Source organism: Rhodamnia argentea, chromosome 3, assembly GCF_020921035.1.
Source record: "Rhodamnia argentea isolate NSW1041297 chromosome 3, ASM2092103v1, whole genome shotgun sequence".
NCBI lineage: Eukaryota > Viridiplantae > Streptophyta > Magnoliopsida > Myrtales > Myrtaceae > Rhodamnia > Rhodamnia argentea.
The window spans coordinates 1,215,312-1,230,536 of NC_063152.1; the positions used below are offsets into that span (position 1 = coordinate 1,215,312).

Here is a 15,225-nt window from a genome sequence, read left to right on the forward strand (position 1 = left end):
CCTTTCACATCTTAAAACCATCGGATACTTGCGCTTGGAGCTCATAGCTCTATGTGGGCTAGAAGCAACATAATATATATCTGCTTGTGGTTTAGCCGCCAAGAGGCGATCCTTTTCCAACTCAAGATATCGCATCGCATCTTCAAAGGTTTTGATATTATCATTGTGAAGTCAAGCGGATTTTCATATACTCCCGACTATGAGGCAAAGAGCATATAACCACTTGCACTCGCTATCACCCCCCGACTCTCGAGTACGCACATCCTTACCAAATCGCCACAAGTCATGAAGGATAACGTCCCAAGCACATTATTGACCTCAAATATTTGATCTTTTATTACGCAATTGGAAACGTAATACGCTCATCCAACCAAAAGACTTTTTTTTTTAAGTTCATTAATACAAATAGATGATTGTTAACCCTACAAAGCTACCAGCCTATACAACCTTATTCTTCTGGACGGCCCTCTAACATCAACAAAAAGATACCGCGGTCGGGAAGGGTTAATCTCTCATCTACTCCCGAAAGGGGCTACGTCTTCCTCGGCCTGAGCATCAATAGGGCTCTCAAAAAGGGATTGTCACACGCCTAGGACAAAGAATCCCGACCGGAAGAAACAAGGCTCTCAAAAAGGGATTGCCATACGTCTAGGACAAAGAGTCCCGGCCGGAAGAGTGTGTGGCCATGAAAGGCTCGGACTCCATGTCGAAAACTAATGAAAGACAAAAATTAAGCTAGATTGCATCATAAGTTGATCACAAAAATTAGCAGAAAAAAAAGTGATGCCAACACAGGGTTACGCCTTGTGATAACAGCTGCAGCCCTCGGTAAACACGTGAACACCAGGGAAAAACTGATCCGGGCATGCATCACGCTTCCTTTCTCCGGTCCCCTAATGAAATTCTGTAATTGGAAACACAGTGAATGGCAAGTGCATTGTCAATCAGAGTGCACTAAATCATTTAAAGACACTTTATGGAATTCTCGATAACTACATCCTCATAACATAAAAAAAAAAGAATGCCAATCATCGTCAATATCATTCACAGGGATCTCTCCACTTAAAAGGGCTGGCTGAACACACTATGATTATGCAACTTTTTAAGATGTTGAGACAAAACATAATTACCCATAACCGTTTCTGAGATCATCCACAAACATCAGTCTTACTATAATACAGGAAGGTCACACCATGCAGCCCACTTGTATTATCCACCAGTAACCAATAATCACTTCCATCTCTGCACGATTGTACATGATGTTCAGAAAAGCAAGGAATTATAAGTCCAAAGGTCTTACCTAGTTGTGCAAAGGCATGAGAAGATTCAACAGGAAGAATCAATGCACATAAATCTACTTTTAAGCCTGAGTGACCCATGACCTGTGAGGCTTTGGAGCTGAAAATTAAGTATTAGCATTCAGCATACATATGTATGAACAAATCATAGATTCCAAGATGTCATAAATACAAAATGAACGGAAAAGGAGAAGAGAAATGATATTTCATCTAACAACGCTCAACAAAACAAAGAAAAAGCATGAACTTACTCGATTTTATCATTGAAAAGAAAAATCATTTAAGGCCATCTTTTCTGTATGAAATGAGTTTCTAAAGCGTACTAATCATCTCAAAGGCACAAAAAGGTTATGGTCTGATCAGTATCTTGAAATATTTGCAACTGAAAGCACATCTTGGACCAAGAAACATATATGCTTAGTAATTCACGATAGGGACCAAGGAAGAAGATATTTCTCTCTAACGAGTCTAACCAATCAAATATCAACTATTAGGATACTGCGCTCTGTCTTTTTCCTTAACCAAGGACATGACATCCCATTTTTCAAATGGCAATCTGTCTAGGCATACCAAGTCTAGAGGGAAGCTACACATGATAAGCAGGGCATCTGACAATTAGCCAAAAAAATTAAAAAAAAAATTGAAATAAAATAAAATGAAAGACTGGACATCTGAAGCTCTACCTTTTGTTTGCTGGGCCAATTCTACACCTATTCATAGCAACCCATTATAAGGCTGAACACCACTCCACTCAAGCAACTATACTTAGTGTCAGTCTGGATAAGTGTATGCACCATCTCAAGATGAACACTCTTGAGCACCTCATGCTTGATGGAGAAAACTTCTGAATGGTTTCTTATTCAACCAATGACCCACTAGTTCTATGCTTGTAATTTCACTAACCCTTAGTCATTACAAAACATCTCTTGGGCCAGCATTATTTACCTAGGACGTGCAGATAATTCTCCAGATCAAGGATACAACAACATATCTTCACCGCAGTAAACAATTTACATATGGATCTACATATGGAAGAGGAGAGAAGAAAGGGGGGGGGTGGAAGGAAGGGGTGGAAGGAATTGCTCAGCAAGATATGCAATCAACCAAAGCCCCAGCTAGAGTTCTTTCTCTAGCAGGTTTTGAGAATTGCTTGAAAAGTAGAAATAAAAAGAGGCTTCCTGAATTCTTCTCAATCAATATGGAAGGGGATCAGTGCTAGGAAGACTGTCGTACTAGGCTTTAAAAGATAAATTTTTTGGGAAGGATCCTTCAGGGAAATATTGCCAGCAGGCACAATGCCCAACTTCGTTGATTGATAAAGAAAACTCTGGTTCCTTGCTCTACTGTCAGTGTATGGATTCTCGAAAAGAAAAGTGGGGGAGGAATTAGTCACAAAGGCCTCTTAAAATGTATATTTACCTATGGGTCCATTAAAAAGAACAGGTGCAAACTGCTGTATAAAAATGGTTGATCGCTATTCATACCATTAGGGTTTCCTCGTTCATAAAAATCTCGCAGAAGAGAAATGGCTTTTGATGCCATTATGCCTCCACAGCATTTGAAAACCTTTGATCCAGAATTCCCACTGCAAGAGTAACAAGAAAAATGTTGTTGACACTAATAAATCAGGCAGACACATCACAGACTGCTTTTGACTCATAATCAGATTATTAATCGCAACATTACTGTAAATTTCAAGCTCTAAAAGTATAGATTTCACAGTTTTTCTTTCCCCTTAACTTTCCATTTAGATGCATCCTTTGTACACCTCTTGCTTCATCCCCCAATACTTGAGCTTGTTCTTTCAAAACTAACACTTTTAACAGAAAAACAATGTCCGTAATCTAGAATAACAACTTCATGTATGCCTTCAATCACAACGAAACAGATCCTCTCTCACTACGTTTTAACTTTTATGCCAAAAAAGTAGGGAGTAAAAAATTAATGAGTTCTGGACAAGCTTAGGAAACATGAAATGTTAGCTCATAACAGCATCAGACAGATGAATAATCATACTGGAAACACAAGCTACACACCACAATTTAGCAGGCACATGCTCTCATGTGTGCAAGAAGAGACAATTGCAACTATTAAAGGAGAAAAGAGATTTCTTTATCAAGTACATTGCCCATGGCTTATCAGGATACTAAAATTTCCTCGCAGTTAAAATTTCATGCTTCTTTGAAGATACTATGATTCTCGATTTAAACACATTAAAGACATCAAAGAATCTCACTGCAGTGAAAAACGTCAGGAAGAAGAGATAAAGAAACAGGGGGTAGAGAAGAAAGGAAAACAGAAACTAATGTTAGCTTAACTTGTAGCACTTCCCAGAACTGTAACCTTTTGAGGGCAAATAAAGAATATGGAAATGTCTAACAAGTCGCAAAGAATTTAAGAAAAAGGAGACAGCGGGAAAAGAAAGAATGAATACAAACTTGACTTGTTGATGCTTCCAGAAACACCACTTCCACTTAGACAAAGGGAAGGGAAGAAAAGATGGAAAATTAGTGCCATAAACCTCCATTTATTTTCATGGTTATGTGGTACAATATTCGACATGCAATAACATACAGAATCAGTATGAACCCACATCCATTAGCTATCAACATAAGGAATCATAAACCTCCAGTAATCTTTAGTTGTCAATATTCATATGTCACAATTTCAAAGTAAAACTACGTACAAAATGAGCAGCAAAAGCAAGTTCAGAAACTGACCTAATGCATGCCTCAGAGCTACTTGAATTCAACGACAGTATTGAGCCACAGCCTCCAAATTTATCATTTGCACAGCCATAGTATACTTCCTTTACACCTAAAAAGGGTAAGAGTCATCCAATCATTTATAATTAAACAAATTCTAGCAGAGTTCAGTTTTATTTCAGTATGACTAACTGATATACCGATGATTGATAATGCCGCTGCACACATTATGCATGGTTCACATGTCACATAAAAGGAGCACACAGAAAACTTCTCTGCAACTTCTGCAGCCGAAAATCCACTCCTCTGCCACTGTACAAGAAGAACATCAAGAGCTTCCATCTCTGCATGTCTCGTTGCCTATGAAAGTGCAAGGAGAAAAACAAAGCAAGCATATCAAACTTAGGAGCTTTGTCAGAGAGGCAGTTACTCCTAGTGCGTTCCAACATAAATTTTGGAATTGCATTTCATGAGAAATGTTTTTAGCTTCAAGTTAACTGATTAAGAGTGTATATAAGATCAAACAAGGCAGGTACTACATTAAGTCAACAAGTTTTGCTCGTTTGAAGTTGCTGAGAATCTCACATGGAAAAAGAGGCTTCTTATATTAGCCACCTCCGCCTTTTCTAACAGTATTTCTAAATACACCCCTGTAGCAAGGTGCCTTTGGTTTTTCTATTAAGCTCCACAAGATACTAAAAGGGCCAACTATTTTTCACATCAACTATCATCACAATCCAGAAAATCATCTATAGTAATGTAATGATTACAGATACACCCTCATATAAGAGATAGTCTCTATTAAAAATCAGGCTTAAACTAGTTGCGTAAATGGCCATTATATGAAGAACTGGGCCCAAGGAGCAGGTTCTTACATCTTAAAAGGCAATAAAATGGTCGCAATGCATTTTTAGACCACATAAGTATACCAAAAGTCTACCTACATACAACCTAAGAGAACAATGTTAGGAACTTCATAAACGGAATTAAAAACCGTAATATGGTTCCAGACATGGCACAATGGCATATGAAAAACATAAAACACTGTACATAATAAAGCAAGATTATTGTTATTGTTAGCCGTAGCCATATTTTAAGGAGAAAAATTGGAACAGAACCCCTTACAGCCTAATAATGAATGGCAAATTCAACTTATTAACAGAATATATTATTTTAATATCTATTAAATACAAATTAAGGGAGAAACACAAAATGATCAACAATGAACTACGAGCAGATAAGTGGAGGGTATCAATTCCAAAGAAAACAAAGTGCTGTTTGCCAGAATCTATAGAAGGGGGTGGAGAAGCGATGATAAACATACATTCCGCGTCTCGTTGGTCCGGTTTCTTCCTGCCGCAATAACGTTCCCATCCTCAACAATCACACAGCTGTTCAGTCAAAAAGTCCAATCTGAAATGATTCACTAATTAAGACTGAAGTACTAATCATCTTAATTAGAAAATAAAGTAATATATACAGAATGCACCTGGTTACTGAAAACCGGTATCTTACCCAACTGGAACTTCAAGGCTGTCCAACGCAAGCTTTGCCTTATATAAGTGAAAAAATAGGTCTTGTCACTTGTTATGGGAAAAAAATACGAGAGTAAGAGTCAGAAATTCTCTCATGCATGCACGGGACACGGTCCAAAGAAACATGAAAGCATATTCAAGAGGAAATCCGCATCACGTTGCCAGCAGTAGAAATATTTCAGTATCAATATGCAGCTACTAATTGAACAAATGCATGTCTCACAGTTATATGAGCAAGATCTCGCAGGTCTCGTATAATATGCTGGTCACTAACTTCCAAGCAACGAATATCACCACATACTCGTCCTGTAAAACAGATGCAAATCCCACCTAATGATTATAATGATATGGCTGTAACAACAGTACAGAAAAAACAAGAACTAAGTTGAGAAACTACATGTTGTTCATTCTAGTGTGTCCTATCATGGGTACCTCAGAACCTTTTCTTTTATTAATGAGGTCTCACTCAAACAGTCAAGAAGCTTCCTGGAGTTTTAGTTTTAGTTTCTGGGTCATTTTCCTTTACCAATGCTATGGAACATAAGGATAAAGAGAGATCCCTAAAACTGTTGTGAAACCCCCAGAAATCAGAATTGCCAATCAGTTTATTGTGATTTTGTCTCTATTCTACTGAATAACTTATGTGAACTCTGTGTTTTTCGTTATTTTTTCTTTTTCCACATCCACAGCCCACAGGGCAAAAGAAAATAACCACCTAACCAGTTATCCATGGGCACAACCGATGCTCACATTATTCTCATGCTCCAAGTAAATTTGGTTTTAAATTCTTCCTAGGTGCCAAAGTCAAAAGGTGGTTAAAGGAATCAACCGTCAAGCATCCTTTCCTGGTGGCTTGCCATCTCATTGCATCCTCTTCATCCCCCTATGCTTTTGACTCTTCAAGCGCCTCATGAAACCTAACACAGAATCCTATCCCAGGGATGAAGCTTCTAGCAAACCTATCACCCGCAGCACATCTTTATGATAGGCACAAACTATACATCCACATTTCCTAGTCACGTCAAAAGCACCCAAATCCATCTCTCCCTCCCTCTCAACCTACAGCACCTGGATTGGCTCTATCTTTTGCCTGAAAAGGGGACTGAGCCACTCCATGTACACCCAACTTCCTTTTGTTGCACTCAGCCTTGCTTGTTTTTCCTTTGAACCTAGACTTCACCTACTTCTTTCAATAAATTGCCACCTGTGAAAAGAGTGAAAGAAAACCTATACCTTCTAAGGATTGTTGCTGATTTTGCAGCGAGTAATGTCGGCTACCACTGGATGCACTACCAAGCATCCACAGACAACACTTACAAAGAAACACTTGTTCGACGTCTCCTGAACAAATTCAACTACAGATTCTTCAAGTTCCCGCGCAATTATAGCACCAAACGAATCGGATTCAAACTTCGGCTCAAGTATTACATCAACTTATCACAATTCGGTTGTGCCAGCCATTACCTGATCTATAGCAAGCTGCACGAAGCCCAGAACCTCAGGAGAGAATCGTTCACCCGTAGCCGCGTTATCAGTTTCCATGGCGTCGGCTGGCGGTGGTAGCCCGTCGCCTCCACTCGCCCGTCTCCGTCCCCTTCGGTTTTGTAGGCTCTTTTAGGAAGAACTTCTTCTGTTCGTTGCCTCCGTTGGCAGGTGCCTATCTTCCATTGTTTAAAGCTCGCTGGTGTCGGATGAAAGATGAGCAGCCGTGATATATTGAAAGTGGCGTCGATGGAGTTCGAAGTTTGCCTACGGCGGAGGAAAAGGGGAGGAGCTTAGAACGGGAAAATCAAAGAAAGAAGGCGGAGAGAGAATTAGAAACAAAAAAAAAAGAATAAATAGAAGAAAAATTACAAAATTTATTCTAGAAAAAAAATCGATTTGGACTTGGGCTCCATTTATTTGGACAAAAATCCAGAAAAGTTCTTTTTCTTTTTCCATTTTTCGGCATTTGGTGTGGGAAAAATAAGTTGGTCAAAGGAAAATGACTTCCTAATTTTAAAGGTGGAAAATTTTCCGAAAAAGGGATTTTTTTTCTTTTGAAAAAATTCAAAAAAGGTCGCGAAGTCCTCATGTTTTCTCAAATAAGGGTTTCAAGTGAACCCTACTTCAAATAAGAGCTTGAAATGCCATCATTTTCTCAAATAAAGACCTGAAATGAATATTATTTCAAATAAGGGCTTGAAATGACCTTAAAATCTCAAAAAATGACCCGATTTCAAGGGCATTTTAGTCTTTTTACTTTTTTGATTTTTGGTGAGGATAGAGGCCTGGCGACCCCGTCGGCCTTCATCGCCCCTGTCGACCCCCCACCAACGATGGGCCGACCGCCGCAGCCCTCCCGTCTGTGTGTGGCCTTTTTTTTTAATCGGGAAAAAGGAAAAACAAATAAAAAGAATAAAAAATTTAAAATATGAAATGACGAAAATGCCCTTCAAGCTAGACCTTTTTTTTGAAACATTATGGCCACTTCGAGCCTTTAATTGAAACGTATTATATTATTTTTAGTCCTTATTTGAAATAGAGTTCACTTGGAGCTCTTATTTGAAAAAATAAAAAGATTTCAGGCCTTTTTTTGGATTTTTCCCTTTTGTTTTTAGCATACGCATTAGGAGACCACAGAGTTCTCCAGCCAAAACTAGCATAAACTGATGTTCAAATGGGAAAATTGTGCTTCGTTGTGATTCACAGCCTGACACAGAGTATAGTTTGACGCACCAACCAGGCACTACGTCCTCACACACCAATACAAAATTTGATCATGGACACGGACGTCCACAGCCTGACAAGTTCTCTCGCAAATTGAGTTTAGACCAGGAACTAAAACCATGACACTATGCAACACCGGTGCAGCTACAGAGTCAGTAATAATGTGCTTGTTTAAGGTGCTCCGTACATCATCTCTAATAGACTGCTGTCATCTCCAGTGTACTCTCGCAAAAAGATGCTTCTCCAGTGAGATATTCAATTCAATTTTGTCTTGGGAATTTTAACGAACACCTGGCGGGCTAACAATAGCAACCACTAAAAATTTATAAACCTCCAAATTCTAGCCATCTCCATCGAATCAATCCCACAAAACAATTCGAAACCCCCCTAACATCCCAAAATCAAAACCAAAGAATCGGAGTTAATTTCTCTATCAGTCTATCATTTTTGGAAAAAGGGGAAGATAAGCGCAGGAAAAATCATTCTATGAACCTATGGCGCTCAATTCTATGAAGCAGAGTAATGGCACATCACGGAGAGTCGGAAGCGAGGGAGTTATCGTAAAAGACAGACCCGTGAGTTTCAAGGAAGTAGGCATACCCTTCAAACCAAAGACGTAGAGAGAGAGATGACTAAATTTTGAGGTCAACTCTTTTGCTACAGTTTTGGTACTGCCACCGACCTAAGACATATATTTTCCCGTTTTACACATTTCTTATTTCACTTTTTTGCAATTTCTTCACTTATCTATAGAATTATCTCGTATGATCAAATAAAATGTTTCAAAATATTTTGGGGATAAAGTTCAATTGCAAGACTGGGACGATCCAAAAAACATTTGATAATGATGAACTTTGTAAGCTTACCTAGGTTTTGAACATTTATTCATAAGAACTAAATTCTTCACAATGGGTATGGTCAATTTATTCCCGCAGATTTTTTATATACCCGAAGACGCATCTCTGGGTTATACGAGGGTTTCATCCAAAAATAAATCTTTTATTGTATCACCAAAAATCGTAAATTGTATTTATTATACCATCCACACAATTTTTTGGTCACGGTGGGATATGAGGAAAAAGAAATTTAAAGCAACTTCATAATTTCTTGTAATAACCATAACGTATTTTTATCACGCTAGTGGAAGTGTTGGGGTTTTTTATGGTAAAAAATATTCTGAAATGTTAACGTCGCATTGGAGGCTGCGTACATATTCTTCAATAATCTTTTACCATCAAGGTAATTATTTTTATCTATTACATCCCCTACCGAACCTTCTTTCTCTGTAAGATATCTCGATTTTTCTATAAATTTTCTTAGGCGATCGAGCTACAAAAAAGTAGTTTTTTTTTATGGTCAAACACAAAAAAAGTAGTTGAGATCGGGAAGAAATCGTCGAAGTTAATAATGGAAACTTCGGGGAGTAAAGTGAAAAGTGAAATCACTAAGCAAAAAACACATTCGTAAAGCAAGCACCGTCATTTTGAGTGTCCGGCACAACGGTAATTTCCCACAATTGGCAAGTCACAACCTTTGAATTTGACACTTTTTAGGTACCCTTCTATCCTGTTTCCTTATTTATGCTAGCCGTTAATTACAATCAGTCGCATTATTTGACAAATTTCGAAATATCATATTGAGCGCAAAATCGCAAACATTCAAATCGGGCAAAAAGATAACACCATTGTCTAATTTTGGACTACTTGTATACTCTACACTTCCAACATGAGGGATCAAAATCATCAAACCGGCAAACTGCGAATTCTTTGTTGAGCTCGCTGTCTTTCGACTAGAACAGATACAGATTCCCAGTTCTCTCTGTATCCAAAGGACAATTAGAAGGGGTCAAGCTTTAGAGTTCAAGCTCACAGCAAGCTCCCAAAGATTTGTTGACCAGAATCAAGAGAAGCAGAGGCGTGTTTTTTCTCAACGAGTCTGTCATTCACACTGGCCAACATATATTCTGTTGTTAGAAGGAATGGGGAACAAGGTAATCTGGATGAATCAAAACATGATTCGGGGAAAGTGCATCTGCCAGAGTGAATAATCAGGAGTAACTAAGCAAAGATTTGATCCCAAGGCAAAGTGAATCGCTGCTGCTAACTTCTCGGTTCGAGGATTGCAACGTCATTTTCTGTGACCGGTGTCTTCAAGCAAGAGAAGGGATTTGAGAGGAGCTCCTCCGCCGCGCATACAACGTACCCCAAGTGCTTGCAGGTTGGATTTGGTAAACTTTGCAGTCTACAAGCATCTCGGCAACAAGAATGATTTTGGAGACTTGAGAACCGTGAAAGTGCGAGAAGGGTTCTAATAGTTCATGAAATGTCGACCAAGCTAAGTAACGAGTTCATCTAAACAGGAAAGATGAAGAAGTATCCCAGAAGGAATAGCTGAGTTTAAAGGATGGTTCCAGTTCTTCAGCACTAGCGTAGCCTCAAAGGCGACAACGGGACCTGAAAGAGTAGAGTTACTCCTCGATAAAAATGTAAAACCAAAACCCGAAAGTTATGTCCTGGACCCAGTTATGACTTCAAGCAATCCACAGCAATTCATCCATGAAGTCTGTCTCGCCACTCTTGGAGTCATCGGACCCTGAGGCTGCGGAGCAATAGCGCAACAATTTTATTAAGCAAATTCCATTTCTGATGCATAAATTTTGAAAGGGGCCATAGAATTGTACGCAACAATTGATCGAAAACAAGTGACTTACCGGCTTCTCTGCTGAATTCGCCATGTGCAAGCTCTCACTCTCTCCGTTGCACGACTCCTTTGTGGACTCAAGCCTCTCAAGGGAGATACCTGCGCTCTCCAACTCTCCCTGGGTTTCCTCTTTCTTGACAACCTTAATTGTAAGAACACTACTAGACTTCAACTCACTTCCTTGGCCATCAGTTTCATTGCCAACAGCTTCCTCGACATCCCTCCACTCGATCTGTGAATTATCTCCGGCTTCCACTTCCTCAACAATCTGAACAAACGCATTTGACTCTAGAGGCTTGTTCATAGATGCGAACGGAGGAGACAGCGATTCTCCACCATTCAAGTCCTCCTTGCCCTCATCGAATGAGCGAGGGTGGTCCTCAGATGTTGGGGAATTATTCTGGACACCGCCATCACTATCCTTCCCTTTTTCGCTTATCGGATCACCATTTTCTAATTCGGAAAGCGCCCAAAGAAAAGGAAACGAATTAATGAAAGAATTCACCGAACATCCAACCACAAAACAAAAACGAAAGACAACAAACAAACAAAATCAGCATACAGGTTTAAAGGGCTATGAGCTAAATCAAGATTGGGAATTTTTCAAAGATAATCCATCAGATCAGCCCACACGCAGCCAAATGAACAAACACCTAGCGAACCAAACGACGTGGACATATACCCAGCAAGCAAAATTGACAGGGAAGAGGAGGTGAGAGGTGAACAATGCAATTGATGATTGAGCGAGAGAGATCACCGCGAAGGTTGCTGGCGATTTGGCTCTCCAGTTCCTTCTTCTTCTTCCTAGCGGCTTATCTCCATTTTGCAGCTGAAGCCATGATAGCCCTCACTCAAATCTCACACCCGACTCTCTCTCTCCCCCTCTGTATGCCTGTGTGTGAGAAACAGAGAAGTTCTCGTGAATCCCATGAACGAAGGTTTATAAAGAGTTGGAAAGGCAAGTGGTGACGAGACAGTCGGAGTGGAACCTAGTGAGCCTGTCATGCGTGCGTTTGTGTGTGAATTTCAAAAGTCTTTCCCTCCTCGCGTCTCGAAAAGCATCCGATATCTCTGCAAATGATGCGTCGGCTTGGTTTCCCTTTGAAAAAAAAAAAAAGTGAAAATTACCCACAAAACGCACTAAACTCCACTAGTGATGTGATATAATTAACCAATGTCTTCCTTGTGAGAAAATTTGTGGCACTTAAATTTAAAAATACTATTTTTGACTGAATCATTACGCTAGGTAACGCTGTCGCTTGATAGGACCATTACATGAAAAATCTTCTCACTTAAACTTTGAAGGAGTATGCATTTTCATTATACTATCAACTACTTGAAACTTTCATTTTGTTACTATTATAAATTATCTACATTAAACGTGACTTTTGGAAGTTTTCCTATTGAAAAACATATAAAGAGTAAAATATTTCTGGCCGGGCCATTTTATACTAGCCATCATAAGTACGAGGTTCGACTCTCATGCCCTACAAAGAAGTAGAGCAAAAGTTAGAGCGAGAAGAGTTAAAAGATAGAACAAGAAAAAAAAAAAAAAAAACAGCGAATCTTTAAGATTGTGCGCACAATGAACGGCAACAATGCTGCCAGGCTTGAATCCCCGCCTAAAGCCTACAAATAGGTTAGATATAATTCCCCATGTTACATTAAGATAAGCGAGGGCGCAAAAGCGAGCTCGAGATAAGTTCCAACGGACGCAAACAGAGCTCTGGTGATAATGGATGGCTCATTCAATCGCCACCTCCTTCAATTTGACGTTGCTCAACCTCGCAAGATTCCGACCAAAAAAAAAAAAAAAACTCGCAAGATCACCATCCGACAAGAGTGAAGCTCTTGTGGAACAAGCACGAGGAAACTGCACAATTATAAGCCTCTAAGGAACCTGTGAGAGGCTTCAAACGGACCAAACGGTAGCTCGTTCCACGAGAGCTTCCACTACAGATATTGGGATGTTAAGATCTATCTTCCAAGTGGTAAATCCAGCAAGAGACAAGACAGGAATGCTAAACAATGAAGCTCTAGTGATTAATCAAACAGGTCAATTGACCTTTTCTAATCTCATATATGAAAGTAAGGGCATAAAGGAGGTTCCTCTCACTGTTCATTATATTCGGAAGCGTCTTAGATTCCAACAGAATTACAACAATGTCGAAATTATTCCAACAAGCGTTACCGGTTAAGAATTCTTCAGGATGATGATGCCAAATAAGGTTTACTAATCACATTTTATTTGCAAAAAGCATTTGCAACGCACAGTATAATATTTCAAAGCATCTGTGATATTTTCTTCATTAATTGCTTGACAAGCACCCATTCAACAGACTTCAACAAATAAAGAGTACTGTCCTATGATCTTTTCGGACAATCAAACTTCAAGCACTAGTTAAAATTCAGACAACTTATTAAGACGCTTAAGATTTAACCCTGCAACCATCGCGTGACATTATCAGACAACCTGACATGTTCCACAAAGGTGTAATTTTATAAATAATGCCTTTTCCTTGCTGGCTTGGGGAAGGCAAGAGGTAGCTGTAAGTCCGTGTAAACAGAACTTAAGAATTATGAAGCACAACCTGTCACATTAATCGTCGTAGAAACTTCAAACGGCGAGAAAATTATCAAAAAAAAGTCTTAAATCTATTATAATTATGCCATGCTAATTCAGTTCATCCATCCAATTTTGGCTAGCTAGCATCCGTAGATCAGCGACATAATAGTTTAATATTTTTTGGATTTTTATTTTTTTATTTTATTCTTCATTTTTTTTCCTCTTGATCGGCTAGAGGTGGCGCTTGTAAGTAAGCGAAGCTTGCGGCTAGCCTCGCCGTCGCAAGGCTTGTCTTGCCGTAGCTACGCAAGGCCGAGCCTCACTAGCCCGGATCTAGCGAGGTCTCGGCTGGCCTCACGTAGATCTAGCAAGGTCTTGGTCAGATAGAGACACACTTTGTGCTAGTCCATGGGGATTGCCATGGAGTTTAGTGCGGGTACAGAGTGCTCCTCAAGTCCTCCGGGCACAAGGTCACTGCCTTGGACATGGCTGCTTCATGGGTCCATGCAAAGCAAGCTAAATAGATGAATTCGCCGTCGATGGGCGAGACCTCGCCAGATCTGGGCTGGCAAGGCCGCGAGGCTAGGCCTCGTGCAGCCACGGCGAGGCGAACCGTGAGCTTCGTGCGCTCACCGGCATCACCTTTGGCTAGAGGAAGAAGAAGATGGAAGAAAAAAGAAAAGAAAAGTAAAATAAAAAATTCAAAAAAGTTATTAAACTATCATGTTGCTGGGCCGCCAGCACCAGCGGGCTTCCATGTTAGCGGCGGCATGTCAAAATTGACCGGATGGATTGAATTGGTACAATTGTGAAAGGTTTAGGACTGAATTGATTAAAAAAAAGATTTAGAACTGAATTGACATAATTGCAATAGGTTTATGACTTTTTTAATAATTTCCCTCAAATGACAAATTACATATTTGTTTGGAAGTGTTCTTGGAAAACGAGTATAATTCTCAGCTTGCCCATAAAGTACTTCTGGAAGATTCAATGAAATTAGCGCTAAAGAAATAACATGTATAATAAACACCTAAGCCAAAAATCTAGTTTTAATAAAAATTTACTATCTCGGTTCTCACATTTATTTCTTCAAATGCTAGAGGATACAAAAGTGAAAGCTTCATTTTGACACTTCTACAAACATAATATATATATGTAGGAAAGTGATTAAAAAAAAATGTTATCCGGAGAGCATTTGAAGAAGAATGCTCAATTGACCAAAAGTGATTCAGAACCACTTGTAAAAAAACATGGTGCAGAAAAGAAAGATGTAAGACTCGAAAACACTTGGGCGGGAAGTTCAGAGTTCTCCATCCGAACACTCTACATGTCAACAACAAAAGAGGTACAATATAAGGGAAAGAGAGATCATTTTCACCTTATTGAGAGCTGAGAAGTTACCCATACATAATAGTAACTACAAATTACCCGAACCACATGAAGCACCGGGAGCCTCTATACTTCCAGCTAGGAAGCTTAATTTCATCACGGCTCCCCAAGGGACAAAGCCGTGACAATGTGCCCGTAGTTTGAAATGCCACCATCGGCTACGATCGGCGCACCATATTGAGAAGCACGGGATGAAACCTTGCGGACAGAGTGCTTTGAAAAGTTGATAAGAACGAGGTAATTACACAAATCCTAATTAGAATGAGTGCTTAATGGAAGCAATTTGAAGGAGGATTAACGAAATTACTTCGAGGACTTATACT

At 39.5% G+C, this 15,225-nt stretch overlaps 2 protein-coding genes across 2 annotated transcripts; both read right to left on the reverse strand.

The window, feature by feature from the left end:
- Positions 1-1,257: 1,257 nt before the first annotated feature.
- LOC115756808 (tRNA-specific adenosine deaminase TAD2-like) lies at positions 1,258-7,104 on the reverse strand. Its single transcript, XM_048276392.1, has 8 exons — positions 7,003-7,104; positions 5,519-5,556; positions 5,328-5,394; positions 4,204-4,363; positions 4,019-4,115; positions 3,352-3,354; positions 2,783-2,883; positions 1,258-1,398 (listed from the first exon to the last, which is right to left on the reverse strand). Exons 1-8 carry the CDS (start codon positions 7,078-7,080, stop codon positions 1,361-1,363), a joined length of 582 nt encoding a protein of 193 aa, XP_048132349.1. The 5' UTR covers positions 7,081-7,104; the 3' UTR covers positions 1,258-1,360.
- A 3,627-nt stretch (positions 7,105-10,731) lies between these two features.
- Positions 10,732-11,403, reverse strand: LOC115756803. Its single transcript, XM_030696721.2, has 2 exons — positions 10,958-11,403; positions 10,732-10,845 (listed from the first exon to the last, which is right to left on the reverse strand). Exons 1-2 carry the CDS (start codon positions 11,249-11,251, stop codon positions 10,753-10,755), a joined length of 387 nt encoding a protein of 128 aa, XP_030552581.2. The 5' UTR covers positions 11,252-11,403; the 3' UTR covers positions 10,732-10,752.
- Between the last annotated feature and the right edge of the window lie 3,822 nt (positions 11,404-15,225).